Source organism: Chanodichthys erythropterus, chromosome 5 (assembly GCF_024489055.1).
Source record: "Chanodichthys erythropterus isolate Z2021 chromosome 5, ASM2448905v1, whole genome shotgun sequence".
Lineage (NCBI taxonomy): Eukaryota > Metazoa > Chordata > Actinopteri > Cypriniformes > Xenocyprididae > Chanodichthys > Chanodichthys erythropterus.
In genome coordinates, this window is record NC_090225.1 from 16,182,527 (window position 1) to 16,198,849 (window position 16,323).

At 37.0% G+C, this 16,323-nt stretch overlaps 2 protein-coding genes across 2 annotated transcripts; one reads left to right on the plus strand and one right to left on the minus strand.

The window, feature by feature from the left end:
• Positions 1–1,982: 1,982 nt before the first annotated feature.
• On the plus strand, positions 1,983–2,633 carry neurog3 (neurogenin 3). The gene has a single exon (XM_067385271.1). The coding sequence runs from the start codon at positions 1,983–1,985 to the stop codon at positions 2,631–2,633; it is 651 nt and encodes a 216-aa protein (XP_067241372.1).
• A 1,017-nt stretch (positions 2,634–3,650) lies between these two features.
• pdlim1 (PDZ and LIM domain 1 (elfin)) lies at positions 3,651–12,065 on the minus strand. The gene is made up of 7 exons (XM_067386297.1): positions 11,841–12,065; positions 10,450–10,601; positions 9,551–9,638; positions 7,786–7,970; positions 5,221–5,366; positions 4,875–4,992; positions 3,651–4,373 (listed from the first exon to the last, which is right to left on the minus strand). Exons 1-7 carry the CDS (start codon positions 11,931–11,933, stop codon positions 4,187–4,189), a joined length of 969 nt encoding a protein of 322 aa, XP_067242398.1. The 5' UTR covers positions 11,934–12,065; the 3' UTR covers positions 3,651–4,186.
• Positions 12,066–16,323: the final 4,258 nt, after the last annotated feature.

Here is a 16,323-nt window from a genome sequence, read left to right on the forward strand (position 1 = left end):
GCACACGTCTCCAAAGGTGCACGTTTTACCACACAAAAGAGTTGACATTGTTTGAGTTTTAACAAGAGGTGTACATATGGCATCCGGGTTGTAATTAAATGTTTTTAAGTTGTTGTTTTTGTCTTCTCAGTGAAGTTTCCTTTTCTTCTTTATGTGCAGCCTTTTCCGCGTCTGAACAAGAGAGAAGAATTAAATAGCTTTTCTGCCAGTTTGGGACAAATGGATGGCAAAAAGCTGGTCAGCGAGTTTTAGTCCTTGATTGCCTTCTTCAGATGCCCTTCAAACAAAGGCTGGGGATGAAAATAAAGCCCCACCTGGTACTTCTGTTGGTTAAAATAATAAGAAATAGATTTCGTTTCATAAATAACTACAACAGATTGTAAAGTGCAGCAGTTGAAGAAGCAGCCTATCAATCAAGAGAGCGAGGCCAGGTATCACCTGCTCTTCAGTAAGGCGCATTTATTGTTAAATCAGGTTCTTTGCGATATCTGTGATTTCCACAGCAACAGGTCGCCTGTGTTTGCCCATCCTTTGCATAACAAGCAAGATATTACTCGGCACTGATAAAAATCGGGGGACAAATCTCACAGTCCCAAACCCACACCTGTCCCGCGATATCCCAATATGGATCTGGCATCAAAAGTTATTTGTAAAGCGGTAATATTTGGTTTACTTTGGATTATTTCGAGGCCTTTACAACAGCACGACAACATTCCCTATCTCCTTGCTTTATTTGTCCATTTTATTGAAAGCATATGGTTATCAGATGTCTTACAAAATACATATTTAGTTAGACTGGCGATGAGTGCCTTTGTGGACACTTGGGCACCACGGTAAATATTTTGCGCCCATAACAAGGCTCTTGGTCTCTCCAATAAATGAAGATTTATCAAGACTTGGGGCCAAGTGTAAACTCGTGCTATCCGACCACGTTGAAAGTCTTTTGTTTGCAACTGTGGCTATATTTACCACGCGCACTTCCTAAAGTTCCTAATAACGGACTCCATTTGGAGACATCAGTGCGCACGCATTTTATTTTCTTTGCAAATTTTCTTGCGCGTAATATTCTGTGTTTTCAATGCACTGGGAAACTGCTCCTGCACATAGACACAAGTTATTCCACATTTTCTTGGCTTAAATATTATTTTCCAAGGGTTTCGTGCACTACAGCACAATTTACGCACAGGAACATCACCACAAGGCGCACAAGGGCAATGACACTAAAATAATATTGTATATCAGGAATTATTTTCAGCTCTGATTATTGAAAATCGCTTGTTAAAAGGTATAAAGAAGTGCCACTAAAATGTCCACGAACCACGTATGTTCATAATACCTACATGTTTACTGTGTTAACGCAGTGGCACGATTACCAAGTCACCTGTTGCGTCTATTCCTGCTTCAGATCTCCAGAACTTTTTCTCTCATCCATTCCAGAAGTTTGAGAAAATTGCATATTGTTGAGAAAATTGCCATTATTAATTCTACCGTGTTGAATTATAGCATTCATTGTGCAAAAAAGGCTCATATATTTGCAGTAGGCTGTTGCGCGTCATGAAATCATAGATATAAATGCGATAAATGTCTAAGAGTGTTAGTATAGAAAACGACAGACAATTATAATAAAAACTTCCCCTGTTTTAAAATCCTCTCAGTTTATTTCTGAAAAGGGAAGGTACATTTTGGAAAGGGCCGCCTCAGTTCTGATTGGCCACTTGACTTCATTTGTTTGTTCTAGAGCGCAGACAGGATAAAGGGACATAAATGACGAATGGGCGCATCACCCTCTATTGTCCCTTTGATTTATATATTAAGGAAATGATTAAGAGACTGCATGTTGCTCACAGGACGCGCAGTGCTGTAGACCAACACACTCTCAGTCTGCAAGAGGTAAGCATCTAAACGATCATAGGTTTCTTATAGATTGTTTTTCGAGAGAGCGCTTGTACTGAGGATGTCCAGTTGTGTTTTATGTTTAAAGAATGACTCCAAGACCCACGTGCGCTTCGGGGAGAAGGAATGGGACCATTGAATCTAACTGGAGTTCGGCATTAGATCTCAAGTGTGGATCCACAGACATTACCAAGGGTCAACAAATCAAATACAGCAGAGAATATGAGCTTGGCAACGTAGACTCGGCGACTAAAGAGTGCTCGTCTACCTTCAGCGAAGAGAACGCAAGAAATAAAAGAATTAAGAAAGATATGCCAGTTAAATATGCAAGGAGACAGCGTGGGAATCGCAGAGTTAAGGCGAACGATAGAGAAAGGCACCGCATGCACAAGCTGAACTCTGCTCTGGATAATCTGAGAAGCGTGCTTCCAACTTTTCCCGATGACGCGAAACTGACTAAAATTGAAACTTTGAGATTCGCGCACAATTACATTTGGGCATTGTCAGAAACATTGAGAATTGCAGACCATGTTCGGCAAATTTCAAATCACGCTCGGGACCAGGAGAACCTCACGGTGCCGAGCGCTTGCTTGGATGCGCGTTATAGCGCATCGAGTACATGCGCGTCCAAGTGGCACTCCACAAACTCATCATCAAATTGGCAAGAAACCCAAGGCTATTACACTGATTTGTTGCTAGAGGAATTTAATTGCAATTTTCAGGACAATTTAACATTTTGATTTGCTGGGGAAAATCGAATCTGCGAGTAGCAAAACAAATTTGGCAAAAGTCGACCCTTGCTATTAGGGCCACGAATATGACACGTTTCAGGGCAGCTCCTAAGTGTATAAATGTTACTTTTCGTTTAAATCTGAAAAAAAAAAAAAAAAAATTAATCATTCAAACGATTTATTGCATGCTATGGCGATAATAGACACATATAAATGTTGTAAATATTGTTTCTGTTATGTCCTTCTTCCTTTTTTAATTCAAGCAAATAAATAAAAAGTTATTTAAATCTATTTTCATTCGAGTGTATCTGTAGAATAGAAATTGTACAATCATAATAAATTCATATAGAATCTGCTTCGTGACCCGCTTTCACTGACAGGGTTCTGCGCATGCGCTGTACATCAGCTGCGCTTTCTAGAGCAACAGGTAAATATTGCTCACAATAAAGGAAATATATCTAGTGGAACATTAAAATACAGATGAAACCTTAATTTCTTAGGTGAAAAAAAATAAAAAAATATTTCCTACTCACTGCTCCTAATGTGTGAGCACTAACTTGGATGGGTTAAATGCAGAGGACATATTCCGAGTATGGGTTACCATACTTGGCCTTCACTTCAATTTCGTTAAAAAGATAACAAGTAAACCATATTATCATTATGCTTGGTGTGTGTATGTATTTTCCTTTGCATATGTTCTGTTAAATAACCCTGTTGTTCAATTAGTATATTCTTGCAAGAACTGAATAATTGTGATGAGGTTCACTTTTATAACGCATCATTTCTGAGATTTCTTACAGCTGCAAAAAAAAAAAAAAAAAAAAAAAAAAATATTGCACTCTGAATGAAGTATGAGTGGGTTGGCGCTTACAATGCAACACTCATATTCAGTCATTTATTCAGCTATAATTATGCTTTTGCAGAAAGGCTTTTATTGAAAGGCCAGCGTGATTCAAATGAATAAACATTCCTAAAAAAAAAAAAAAAAAAAAAAAAACTGTAAAATAAACCATAAAGAAATTTCACAATGGATATGCAACATTTTATTTTTCTAGCAAGGCTGAACAAGTTTTTTTTTTCATAAAAAAATATGGAGATTCCAAAAGACAATATACATACAGGGAATAGATTTTACATACCGGTGTGTGTGAGAAATATGACCATGATTACATACATTTCAATGATCAACTTTTTATGAAAAACTGCAAATGCAGTAAGTGGCCTCAGGATACCCTAGCACCAACAATATGAGCCTTTTATACAAAGAGATATATGTATGGAATGACTAAGACATTGGAATGCATGATAACAATAGCACTTAATGAGGATAGACCCTATATTTACATATTCAGGTGATGTCTAATCACATTTCCTGATTACTGTTGCCAAAGTCCATTTAAATCCATGCACTTCTGTCTGAGCATGTAAGAGTTGTTAAAAACATTCATGCTGGCAACAAAGCAGCCTCATTGGAAGACTATCCAAATAAAGTGTTACAGATTTCTTAAGGAATTCCCCACATAAGGGAATGTGCAGTTTTAAAGTAGAACGTTGGAAATATTCTACTTTGGAAAAACAGTCACAACGTCATAACCCTCTGGAGGAGTGACGCGCTCACGTGCGTGTTTCTCGCAGTAAATCTTGTCCTCAACAAAAAAGTGTCCTTTCTGCTTAAGATTGATCCCGCAGTCTGTGCAAACGTAGCACTCTGGGTGGCGAAACTTATCTCGAACTTTGACAATCATTCCTCTTTAAAACCAAAAAAAAGAGAGAGAGAGAGAGAAGTTAGTCAAAATATAGAAAAACATGTTTGGGAAAAATTCCTATAATTATGAGAGTCTGCTCAGTGCAGAACCAGTGGGTGGAGCTTGACTCCAGCTTCCCTTCTTTGGATGTAATGGGTGGAGCATGAAGGTTTAGCCACACCCTAACTATACCCTATCCCTAAACCTAATTAGGTTAAGCTCCACCCATTAGATCAATAGAGGTGGAGCTTGACCTTGTCCATTATGGCCAGAGAGGGGGAGCCGAATGTCATTTGACTCTGCAGTGAGCACCACTTCATCATTATGGGGAAATCCAAAATCCAGAAGATGTTATAAAGAGATTCAGTTCCAAAAAGTTCCACTAGATGGCGACACTGGCTTAACACTACAATTGCACATGAAACTACAAAGTACATGCATCTGTTCTTAGATGCATTTCTGTAAAACTTCTCCTATAAAGATATACCAAAACAGACAAACTTACACAATCCCTGAACCGCATTTGTCACAAAGAGAGAGCTTTTCAGGATTCCCAACTGAGGCTCCAATTTTTGTGGTGGGGGGCTTGACACTTCTGAAGCCAGAGGGTTTATCTGCATCACCTGACACAAAGAAACAAAGATGCTTAGGCTTTTTTTTATAGGCCAAATCATCTGATGCCATTTATAAAATATGTTTCACAGCAGTGGCCACAGGCATGGAGTTAGAAACTGATGATTATGAATGACCAGAGCAGACACCCGTTTTGTCAACAGAAGCTAAGGCCTGGTCACCTACACGTAATTCATACACAATGCAGTAGGGTATACAAGGTGTGTATGATATTATACCAGTTTCCAGGATCTCCTGCAGAACTTTAAAAGAGGCAGATTGGCGAGGAGGCTCATTGGCTTCTTGATTCTCCTGCAGCATTTTGTACACCTCAGAGTCTGCAGGTAATGCAGGCTTTGGCTGGCCAGGTTTACAGGGATCTGAGCTATAATACAGGAAGAAGGACACACATTACAGTCACAAGACAAACAATGTTATCTCAATAGTATTATGTTATTCAACCCAATCCCAAATGGCTAGTTTCAGCCCTTGACAGCCATAAATTCAAATGGCTATACTAATACGGCACTGAGCTAGAATGAATGTTGCAGTTATAATGGTGAATATGTACTAAAACTAGTCCAATACACAAATTCTTAAAACTTTATATTCATGTTGATTTCGTATGGCTTTAAAAACTTTTTACATTTTCAAGAAAATTTTAAATTTAATGGCTCTAAAAAGTGTAACCATTAAGTAAAAAGTAATAACATATTTTCCTTACACACTGTATACTTATTACACTGTATACAGTGTTCATGTGAGTGTTTGGGGTAAAAAAAAAATAAAAATAAAGAAATTAATAGTTTTATTCAGCAAAGACCCAATAAAAGTGAAGTAAAGACATTTATAATTTCAATATCAAATATAATTTTCAAATATCACGGTTTCCACAAAAATATTAAGCAGCACAAGTGTTTTAAAATTTTTTTTTAAAGATTTATTTTTTGGCATTTTTGCCTTTATTTTATTGAAATAGGACAGGAAATGAATTGGGAGAGAGAAAGAGAGAATTAGAGAGGGAGAGGGAAGGGATTGGGAAAGGTCCACGAGCTGGGACTTGAACTCAGGTCACCCGAAGAGCAACCGTGCTATGTGTTGATGCGCTGCCCACTAGGCTATCGGTGCCGACAACTGTTTTAGTCATTGATGATAATAACAATAAGAAATGTTTCTTGAACATCAAATCAGCATATTAGAATGATTTCTGAAGGATCGCGTGACACTGAAGACTGGAGTCATGGCTGCTGAAAATTTAGCTTTGCCATCACAGGAATAAATTACATTTTAAAATATTTTAAAATAGAAAATTATTTTAAATTTTAATAATATTGTAATCATAATGTTAGTGTGATTTTTTTAGCCTTGGTGAGGATAAAAGACTTATTTTCAAAACATAGAAACTAGGGGTGTGACGAGACCGGTATCTCACGAGACGAGACGAGACTCGAGATTGAGTTCACGAGACGAGACAAGATTTTTACAAACTATTTTAAAGAAATCCTCAATGGCGAAATGTATGACTAGAAAAAATATTCTGCAGGTGTATTTGAAATGTTTTAACTAATCATCTTATAATGAATGTCATTTCAGTTCTACTTTCTGAGTATGAATTATCATATGCAGTAAAAGACAATAATACTCAAGTACTGTAAAAGGTTTTGCCACAAACTCAACTGACTGACTTCTCTTCTGTATTTCAGTCTCTTTAGGCCTTACTGTACATGATTTATGAGCTTCTACAACTTTTGACCTCCTAACTGAACTCCTTTCCACAAACTGATCATATAAATAAAAACAGCATGAATAAAAATGTTAACACTTTACAATAAGGTCTCATTTATTAACATTAATGTATTAACCAACATCAACTAACAATGAGCAATATATTTGCTACAGTATTTATTAATCTTTGTTTATGTTAGTTAATAAAAATGGTCATTCATTGTTAGTTCATGAAAGTTCACAGTGCATTAACTAATGTTAACAAAGGTTAATAAGATTAAGAGACAACTGTTATTAATTTTTTATGGTAACACTTTACAATAAGTACAACCATAATCGCACTCTCTCAATATTCAAAGTGCAAATAAGACCAAATTTTTCTTTGATACAGAGCTGAGAGATGGTTACAACTACACTGCCCAGCCTAAAATAGCTTTCATATTGAGAGATACTTGCATTCATCAGGGAGCCGCTTTAAAAATGCGGGATATTGAAATCGCGTTTGAATGCGCGCGCACGTTTACCTTCACAATCGCGCGTAACTCTGTAAATATGGAGCAGCGGCAACCGTTATCCAACTGAATTACATGTTTTTTATTTAAATACAAAGCAAAACGACAGTGGAGGCGTAAAGTAAACGTAGCGGTGGCATATTCTTTCCTAATCATCCTAACCACTCTGTCATGGCAACATTACGAGACTACTTTTCGCCTTGACGAGAAATCTCGTCACAGTTTAGAGATCTCGTCACACCCCTAATAGAAACTTATTGACCCAAAGTTTTTGAACGATAGTCTATTTTTCAAGGTACTTTTTTTTCTCCCTCAAATATGACAAATTATTCATCGATGAAAACCAATAGGTTTTTGAGGAGTTGCCCCACATGACATTTTACAATTAACCTTGCTGTACTAAATTATTTACTATTTTTAGAGACTTATTGGCCTTTTCACAGTCATGAAGGTCTGTAGATGCCCACTCTGTGATATCATTTCCTGTTTTGTTTTATTTTTTCTGCATGTTGGTTGCACCAGATGTCTTTGTGACAAGTATTTCAGTGGGGTGTGCATCATGCTTACATCCTGCTGGCTTCATTGGAGACAGAAGAAGTCTGGACATCATCCACTGCAGTGTTGAAACTCTTTATGTTCTCAGAGGAATACAGGCCAGCGGGGTTATTGTACAGGTTAGTGACCACCCTGGGACTGCCAGAATTGAATGGAATAGCACTCCTGTTATGAGCAGAGCCTATGGGTTTCACCTCCTACAGAAAAATACACCAGGAATAAATCTCAAAAACACTGCAAACTAAAGAGAGAAGTGTAGTTATAAAAGTGTGATTCACCCAAAAATGAAAATTCTGTCATCATTTACACACCCTCAAGTCATTCCAAAACTGTATGGCTTTTACCCTTACCTTTATTTATAAGAACATTACACATTAAAGGGTTGGTTCACCCAAAAATGAAAATAATGTCATTTATTACTCCCTCATATCGTACACCCGTAAGACCTTCGTTAATCTTCGGAACTCAAATTAATATATTTTTGTTGAAATCCGATGGCTCAGTGAGACCTCCATAGGGAGCAATGACACTTCCTCTCTCAAGATCCATTAATGTACTAACAACATACTTAAATCAGTTCATGTGAGTACAGTGGTTCAATATGATTATAAAGAGACAAGAATATTTTTGGTGCGCCAAAAAAAAACAAAATAACGACTTATATAGTGATTGCCGATTTCAAAACACTGCTTCATGAAGCTTCAGAGCGTTTTGAATCTTTTGTGTCGAATCAGCTTGGCGCATCAAAAATATTCTCGTTGCTTTATAATATTAATATTGAAACACTGTACTCACATTAACTGATTTAAATATATTTTTAGTACATTAATGGATCTTGAGAGAGGAAATGTTATTTGCTGGCTATGCAGGCCTCACTGAGCCATCGGATTTCAACAAAAATATCTAAATTTGTGTTCCGAAGATTAACAAAGGTCTTAAGGGTGTGGAACGGAATGAGGGTAAGTAATAAATGACAGAATTTTTATTTTTGGGTGAACTAACCCTTTAATTAGCATTTCTGTAAATATTAACCAATATTAACCAACTGGCTCATTTCCAACTGTAGTCCTTTGCCTAGGTGTTAAAAGAACCATAAAAACATTAAAATTTACATAAAGGTTTGGAACAACATGAGGCTGAATAAATGATGACAGAATTTCATTTTTGGGTGACCTATCACTTTAACACACAGAAACAAAGCCAAAGACAACAGTAGGTCAATTAAAAAGGAACGTAGTAATATAAAACTATTTAGACCAGAATAAGGATTTCTTTTTAAAATAAATGTAGATATTTTAACCAAGTTGATGTGAACTAAGACCATTAAACAAAAAACAGACATGGAAAAGTTTTGCCAATTGCTAAGGTTTTAATGACACTGAAACTTTCCTCTGTTAACAACATATTTAGCAGTTGTTTCTAATTATGTTTCACTCTCTGCTTGAATCAGGAAACATTTATAACACCCAAACTATGTAGTCAAACTCCACACACTTCCTATGATCATTCGCATTCTGACCCTAAATTTCCAACTTAGCCTGCAGGATGTGGGTCTTGCGTCATGGCTTTGGCTGATAAACTCTCTGGTCTCCATGGATAAGGCTTGTTAAGACATAAACAATGACTTCACTTTGGCAGGCTATAGTGGTGTGCCTTTATTTGTTTAGCAGCTATATTCCTGTTATGTATGACAGCCTCAAGCACAGCGTATGGCTTTAAAGCTTTTAAAAGCATTTAAAAATCCCTCAGCTCCCAGTTAACCAGGGCTGAAACCCACCTGTGTTTCTGTATTTGCCAGATTCATCTTGTATGGATTGGTCTTTCCTTCTTCACTGACCAGTGGGGACCACATTTTTGACTCTGATCTAAAGAAAAAAAAAAAAAAAGACCAGTGAGAGAGTTTTGGGCAAGATGATGCAATTGTACTGAGCTTTTATTGTGCAAGTTTGAAAGGCATAAAAACACATTGGATTTTCTGTCATGTATTGAATGTTGTTACAAATTCTGCTGATTTAGACTTGTCACCAAGGTAATGTTATCTAGCTGATTGACACATATGAGAATATGTCGAAATTGTTAGAATGAATTGTGACAGGCTTCAGTAAAAATGAGCTGAAATTTATACCCAGCCACATTTTACAATGTATTATTCTTTATAGCTATTATAACTAATTCAAAGCGTATTGATTTTTGTAACACTTAATGAAAAATATTTTTCTAGTACAAATAAAAATCCTTACTGTTGAGCCAATCTCCAACTCATAAAATCTCCACATCCAAACATTCAGCATTCATTGCAAAACATTTTTAAATGGGAATCTCTATAAAATGTACTAAAAACTAAGAGAGGACCTCAGTACAGGGACCAATGGAGTAATGGCACCCTAATGGTAAAAAAAAAATTAAATCTAGAATGTCTGGAAAATTATAATTTTTCATTTGTTTGTTTTTTAAAGTAGTTGCGTTATAATCGTACTTTTCTGTGTACTCTACATACATGCATTTAGCAGATGCCTTCATCCAAACTGACATACAAAGAAGAAAAAAATAGTATTTAGTCAAAGAGCCAACAATATTCGTAATAAAAAACACCTGGTTTATTAGGCAAGACAAGATTACTCATGGCTAACGATACATGTTTGATCATTCAGACACACAACAGCATGTTCCCCTCACCTGTCAATGGAAAGCACCATTTCCTCCATGCAGGCTTTGATTTTATTCTGTGCTTCCAGGTGAGTCATGCCGTCTGTTGACTCACCATCTATGGCCAGGATCATGTCCCCCATGCAAAGGTCAGCCTGAGCCGCTTTACTTCCTGGGGTCACCTGGAAAAGCCAAAAATAACTATCATCATTATCATAGTCTAAAATGAAAATAGGCTTTTTAGTGAATGCAGACAAATCAATGAAATTGTGCATTCTTCATGACCAATTATCAACTTAAGGAAATATGAAAGCATTTTGACAATTACTTTGGGTCAGCTTTCACTTGTTATATGATTACTTCCTCTATAAAGTGTAAGGGTGTGAAACTTTGGTTGTGAGAAGAAACTTTGTGGTTTAAGGTGCAGTCAGCAAGTTCTTATTTATGTTTTGCTGTCTCTTATTCATCCCATTAGTACCAGTGGTTTTATATCAGCCTGAATGCACAAGGTTTGTTTTACGAACTGCTGCCACTTCATGCTGAAACCCTTTTTGTCTATTTTTTCTTTCATGATGCACATTCATCCAGGAGCAAAATCATTTTTACAACAATTTTTTTTCAAGCTTATCAGATTCCACTCTGCTTTAAAAGCTAGAGCATTTAAAGTGGCAGTCAGATAACATAACTGAATTTTTTTGGAAGGTAATATATTGTTATAGTTATCTTTATAGTTATTATTCCTGATGTAAATGGGCCTTAATTTTTACCTTGAGCGCTGACAGGAAGTGCTATATGAAGCAAACTTATCGGTAATGTGATCTCAACATGGCAGTGCCCATGATGGGGAGACCCACTCTATGTAAAATAAAACTTATTCTAGAAATCTGATGTCTGGAGGTTTCTTCTAATGTAAGTGTTTATCTGTTAATCTTTTAATTAATAAAACATATTAAGTGCATCTTTAAGAGTTGACAGACAGATTTTTGCAGTTGAATGCATACTTTTAAAACGCGCGCTTAAGTGTCATATTACCATCATGCCACGAATACTTGTAATGTTTTCAAATGAATACAGCCTCGGTCTATATTTCTACGAAACTGTATGGAATCACGTACAGTAGTTCTATTTACAGAAAGAATCTGATATCGTGTCTAGAGCTAGTTCTTCAAAAATGTGTTCGTTTTCGCTTCCATTTGTTTGACTGACAATTGCTCTAGACTACACGTAAGTTACGACACTGACGTTCCGTTCCATATGATATGGTCGCGTACATGACATGTGCGTTTCGGTTGGATGCTGCTGCATGCAGGCGTGGCGCGTTCTTGAGGAAGTTTATCCGATTTATGAAGCATACTATTGTGGCCTTGTTGTGTCTATGAAAGCCACCTTTTCTATTAACAAATCCGAAGTTAATTTCTTACCCTGGAGATTGTAAGAGGCTGCTCGAAATCTTTCCCTCCAACCAGACGGAATCCCCACGGTCCAGGGCCTTGTAAGACAACCCGTACAGGCATTATACTTCCAACAAGTAGCCTAAACGGCTGGCGTAAACGTATTGCTTAACTGGTGCACTGTAAACTGTGCAATAAAGTCTGTAGTTTCGTGTAACTGTAGCGGGACAGGGCGTTCACTTTGAAGAGACGATTGTCTGGGCGGAGCTTCCTCTGAAGTGAGCGAATAATGTCAGGTCTCTGTGCTGATAAGAGCTTATTTCCTATGTTTGTTTAGGGGTGGACCATTACGTCATCTTATATTGAAGTTTACCATGTATGGAAGAGCCAAATCCTGGGATTTGGTTTGTGCCACTCCCAATCCAGTCGAATTCCTGGCGATGGGGGGCGGGGGGCTCATAAAATGCTTTCCAGGACTTTGGATCACATTCTTAGCATTCCCAAAAAGCGAAGCAAGTGCAGAAGAAACGGGCAGCGCGCAAGCACAATGTTTGATTTATATTAAAGATGGTTGTGGAGTTGTACAAACTTTAGAAACAACAGAAGAAGCACCTCCATAGAATGGATACAGCTCAAGTGAAGACATGCTGCATCATGATTTATGAGCCTTTGAAATAATGAGGAGGACATTTCAAATGCTTCTCCAGACAGTTTTCAACAGGAGTCAAAATGTTTTTCAAAAAGTTTGAGCCTCAAAAGTGTAGGCTAACCAAAACTGTAGCCTACACACAACTCTCTCTTTCTACCTGTAATACATTGCATCACTTGTTACATGGGGCCTGTTCATATTTCGAGTAGAGTGAATAAATCTATTCTACCTTAGACTATTAATATTTTAAACAAATGCTCAAGGCCTCTTGTATCTCCATTTTTGGCTTTGAAGGAATAAGGGTGGTTCTTGAAAATGTAATTATAAGAACCCATTTTTATTCTACAGTCGTTTTCAGATAAATTTGGGACAGTGTGATTGGTAAAGTGGGACTTTAAAGTGGGATTTTCAAGTTGTTTGTGACAGCATAATTTATGATGAAGATGTTTCATGCTCAGTTCCTTTTTGAAAAAGTTTTGGAACCAGTGATAGCCTGCTGTGTTTTTGGTTTCAGAAAATTCTTTAATGGACCCTTCGCTAAGCCCCGCCCTTAGTTACTGTTGCTACGCCTGTCAAGCTTTCTGGCAAGTCATTTAGGGGTGTCAGACATTTTCAAGAAGACAATTGGTCATTTTTGGCGAACAGGTGAAATATCCGAGAGAGCAAGACAAAAGGGACTGCAGTATGCATTCGAGGGATATATCCACGACATAATATGCAACCGATTAGAAAATAATTTGATCAAAATTGAAGCTAAAGCTCCCAGCGCGAGCAGCAGCCGCCTCATACGCTGAGAAACACACAAATTGAGGAAAAGCTTTGTTCATCCACAGCAGGTTAAGTGAAATGTGTGAAAATAACCTAATAATTATAAATCAAACAGCTTATCCATAAGTCTTGTGGAATAAACACACGACGTTAGCCTGACCACTTTGCAATGATAACATTCTCCTGCTTATATTTTAAGCACGCCAGGCTAACGTAACTCCGTCTTGCCTTTAATCATTTTATTTCACGTTCAGATATATGCATTATGAACAAAGAACCGTCATTATTTCCAAGCAATGATGTGCTGAGTTAGCTAGCTAGCTAACCTACTCGTCAGATTGTCCTACCAGGCTTACTGCATATGCATACGTCAATATTACATCATTGTTGTCATGATAAATAACACAAAATTACGGTATATGCATTATTGTAAGGGTAGGTTTAGTGTTGGGGTAGGTGTAGATGTTAATAAAGCCATAGACCATGTTAATATCACGCTGGAAGCACAATCTGATGGATAACGTTAGCATTTTTCAGATTTTACTAACGTTACCTACTGTTCAATGGCGGTTTTCGGGCGTGGCTTAGCGAAGGGTCAATTCCATTAGCTTTTGCATATTTAGGGCCCGAGCACCGATGGTTCTTCTCCAAAATGGATCACTTTTTTGAGGGCCTAAACATGCTCGAAAACACATGAATCTTTGCACATGCGTTACAAGTGGTGATAATTTACATCTGATAAGGGTTTCAGAATTAGGTCTGGCACCACCTATAGCGCCACCTACAAAATTTCAATTAAGCCCCCTTCGCGCTAAGTTTCACAGGCAAGTATAAAAATCAGTAGACACATTTAACAGCTCAGTACCTACAAAAAAGTCTGTAATCTGTAAACCCAACAGGAAGTGAGATATTTTGAATTTTCTCAGCAAAATTTGTGCAGTTTTTGCCATTTCCAGACGTAACAAACTCCTCCTAGAGCTTTAATCAGATCATCATCATATTTGGTCAGTCTATTCTAAAGGCCTTTGCGACATTAAATTGCAAAGATCTAGAGTTTTCTCTGAAGGGCGTGTCTGTGGCGGCCTGACAAAGTTCGATGTTTCACCATAAAACAGGAAGTTGTTGTAACTCGGGTATACAATGTCAGATTTGCCCCAAACTTAGCCTGATAGCCTTGTGACATTTTCTGTAAAACAAAACAATTTCTCCCATTAAGCATGGTATTATCTTCTATTTAATAGAATGTCCCACTTTTATCTAACATGTTAAGGTAAATTGGGACAGTAACAATTATTCAACACTGGAGTCTGACAGCCCCTTCCCCCCCGCTACGTAATTAAAGCTGCGACAGTTGAGTGCATGAAGTGTCCAACATTCCACACTTTGTTTTTTCCGTTAGTGCATCATCCGGGTATTTAAAGTGTTCTTTTTCTTTTTGGAATTTTCAGTGTGAACACACTACTTGCACTATTTATACTTAAAAACGTCACAGAATAGTGCATAAGACGCACATTTGATATATTTTTAAAATACAACGAAGAAACTTACACATCATTGCATAAAATGTAGTTATCACATGAACAGATGTAATAAAAATGTAAATTGTAGACTGAAATACTGTATGTAAATTTAAACCTTAATTTTATTAGACTTAAACTATGTACAGGCACTTGTGCTTTCTCAGACATTCCAGTAGCCCCTCATTGCAAAACACTCAAGATCCAGGGGGCGGAGTCGGGTAGGTTAAGGTAAATGTAAAGTGGCAGGATTTGGATCTAGAACCAAAGGGTGGAGATGGGTAGGTTTAAAGCCAGGGGGCGGAGTCGGTAGGTTTAGGGCTATGGAAAGTGGGAGGAGTTTGATCTAGTGTTCTGCATTGAGGACCGTCTCCCCATTTAAGTTGATGTCCCACTTTTGCTGACTTCATCCTACATTATTTTGCACAGTTGCTGGCATTGTAGCCTAATACGTTATGACTATTTATGTAAGCACAACAAATGCAAAGATTGTTTGTGATTATGGGAGTGCATGTTCTTTTATTTATCTTTACGGCGGTTTGGGAATAAGTGTACATTGAAGTAGGCTACAATGTGTTTACTTTTTCAGATAAACTATTAACTCTGTCTTAACTTTTCAATTAAAAAAAAAAAATTCTATTTTCCAAGTAAAATTATGATGGTTGCTAAACAGATAGGATTCTGAGTCAGAATGGTTCTGTAATATCGTCCCAGAGGCCTATCTTATCTGTTTAGTAACCATGGTAATTTCACTTAGGATCTCATTTAGAGCACTGAACTTGAATGATCTTAAGACTTAAGGCAGAATGTTTTGGTAATACAGCCTAGGTAACACCCTTCCTAGTTTAACCCTGCTTCAGCACACCTGCCTGTAATTATCAAGAAGTCTGTAAGTATTTCAGTAACAGTTTCAGGTATGCTTAACTAAACCATGCAGAATGTAAGATCTTCAAAATGAGATCTTTGGCTTACATGGACTAGTGTCTCCTCCTCAGATTCAGTGTGCTTTATGGACCTTCTTCACTGGGTTAGGAACATGCAATGTATTAAGGAAAATTTCTATAAAGGTAAATGGAAGACTGATATATGTTACATTTCCACAATGTTCAAAGAGTCAAGTCAAGTCACCTTTATTTATATAGCGCTTTTTACAATGTAGATTGTGTCAAAGCAGTTTTACATTGATAACTGGTACAGTTAAACACTTAAAGAATAGTGTAAAGAGTGGAAAAAATAGAGAAATGGATTAGATGTCAGTTGAGTAGAGATGTTGAATTATGAGTCACTCCCTCAGAAACTGTATCAGAAACCTCATCACATCAGTTTTAATGCCAGGGTAATAATATACAGTGATATAAATTTACATTAAGTGTTTTATAAATTAAAATATTTATTATTGCAGAATGCATCGTCTGTGATAAAATCCCATAAATTTAAATTTGGCTTGCAATAAGAAATTGTGCAATGTAAAATAAAGTGGTAACACTTTACAACAAGATTCATTAGTTAAACATTAGTTAATGTATTAACTAACATGAACTAACCATGAGCAATAAATTTGTTACTGTATTTACTAGGC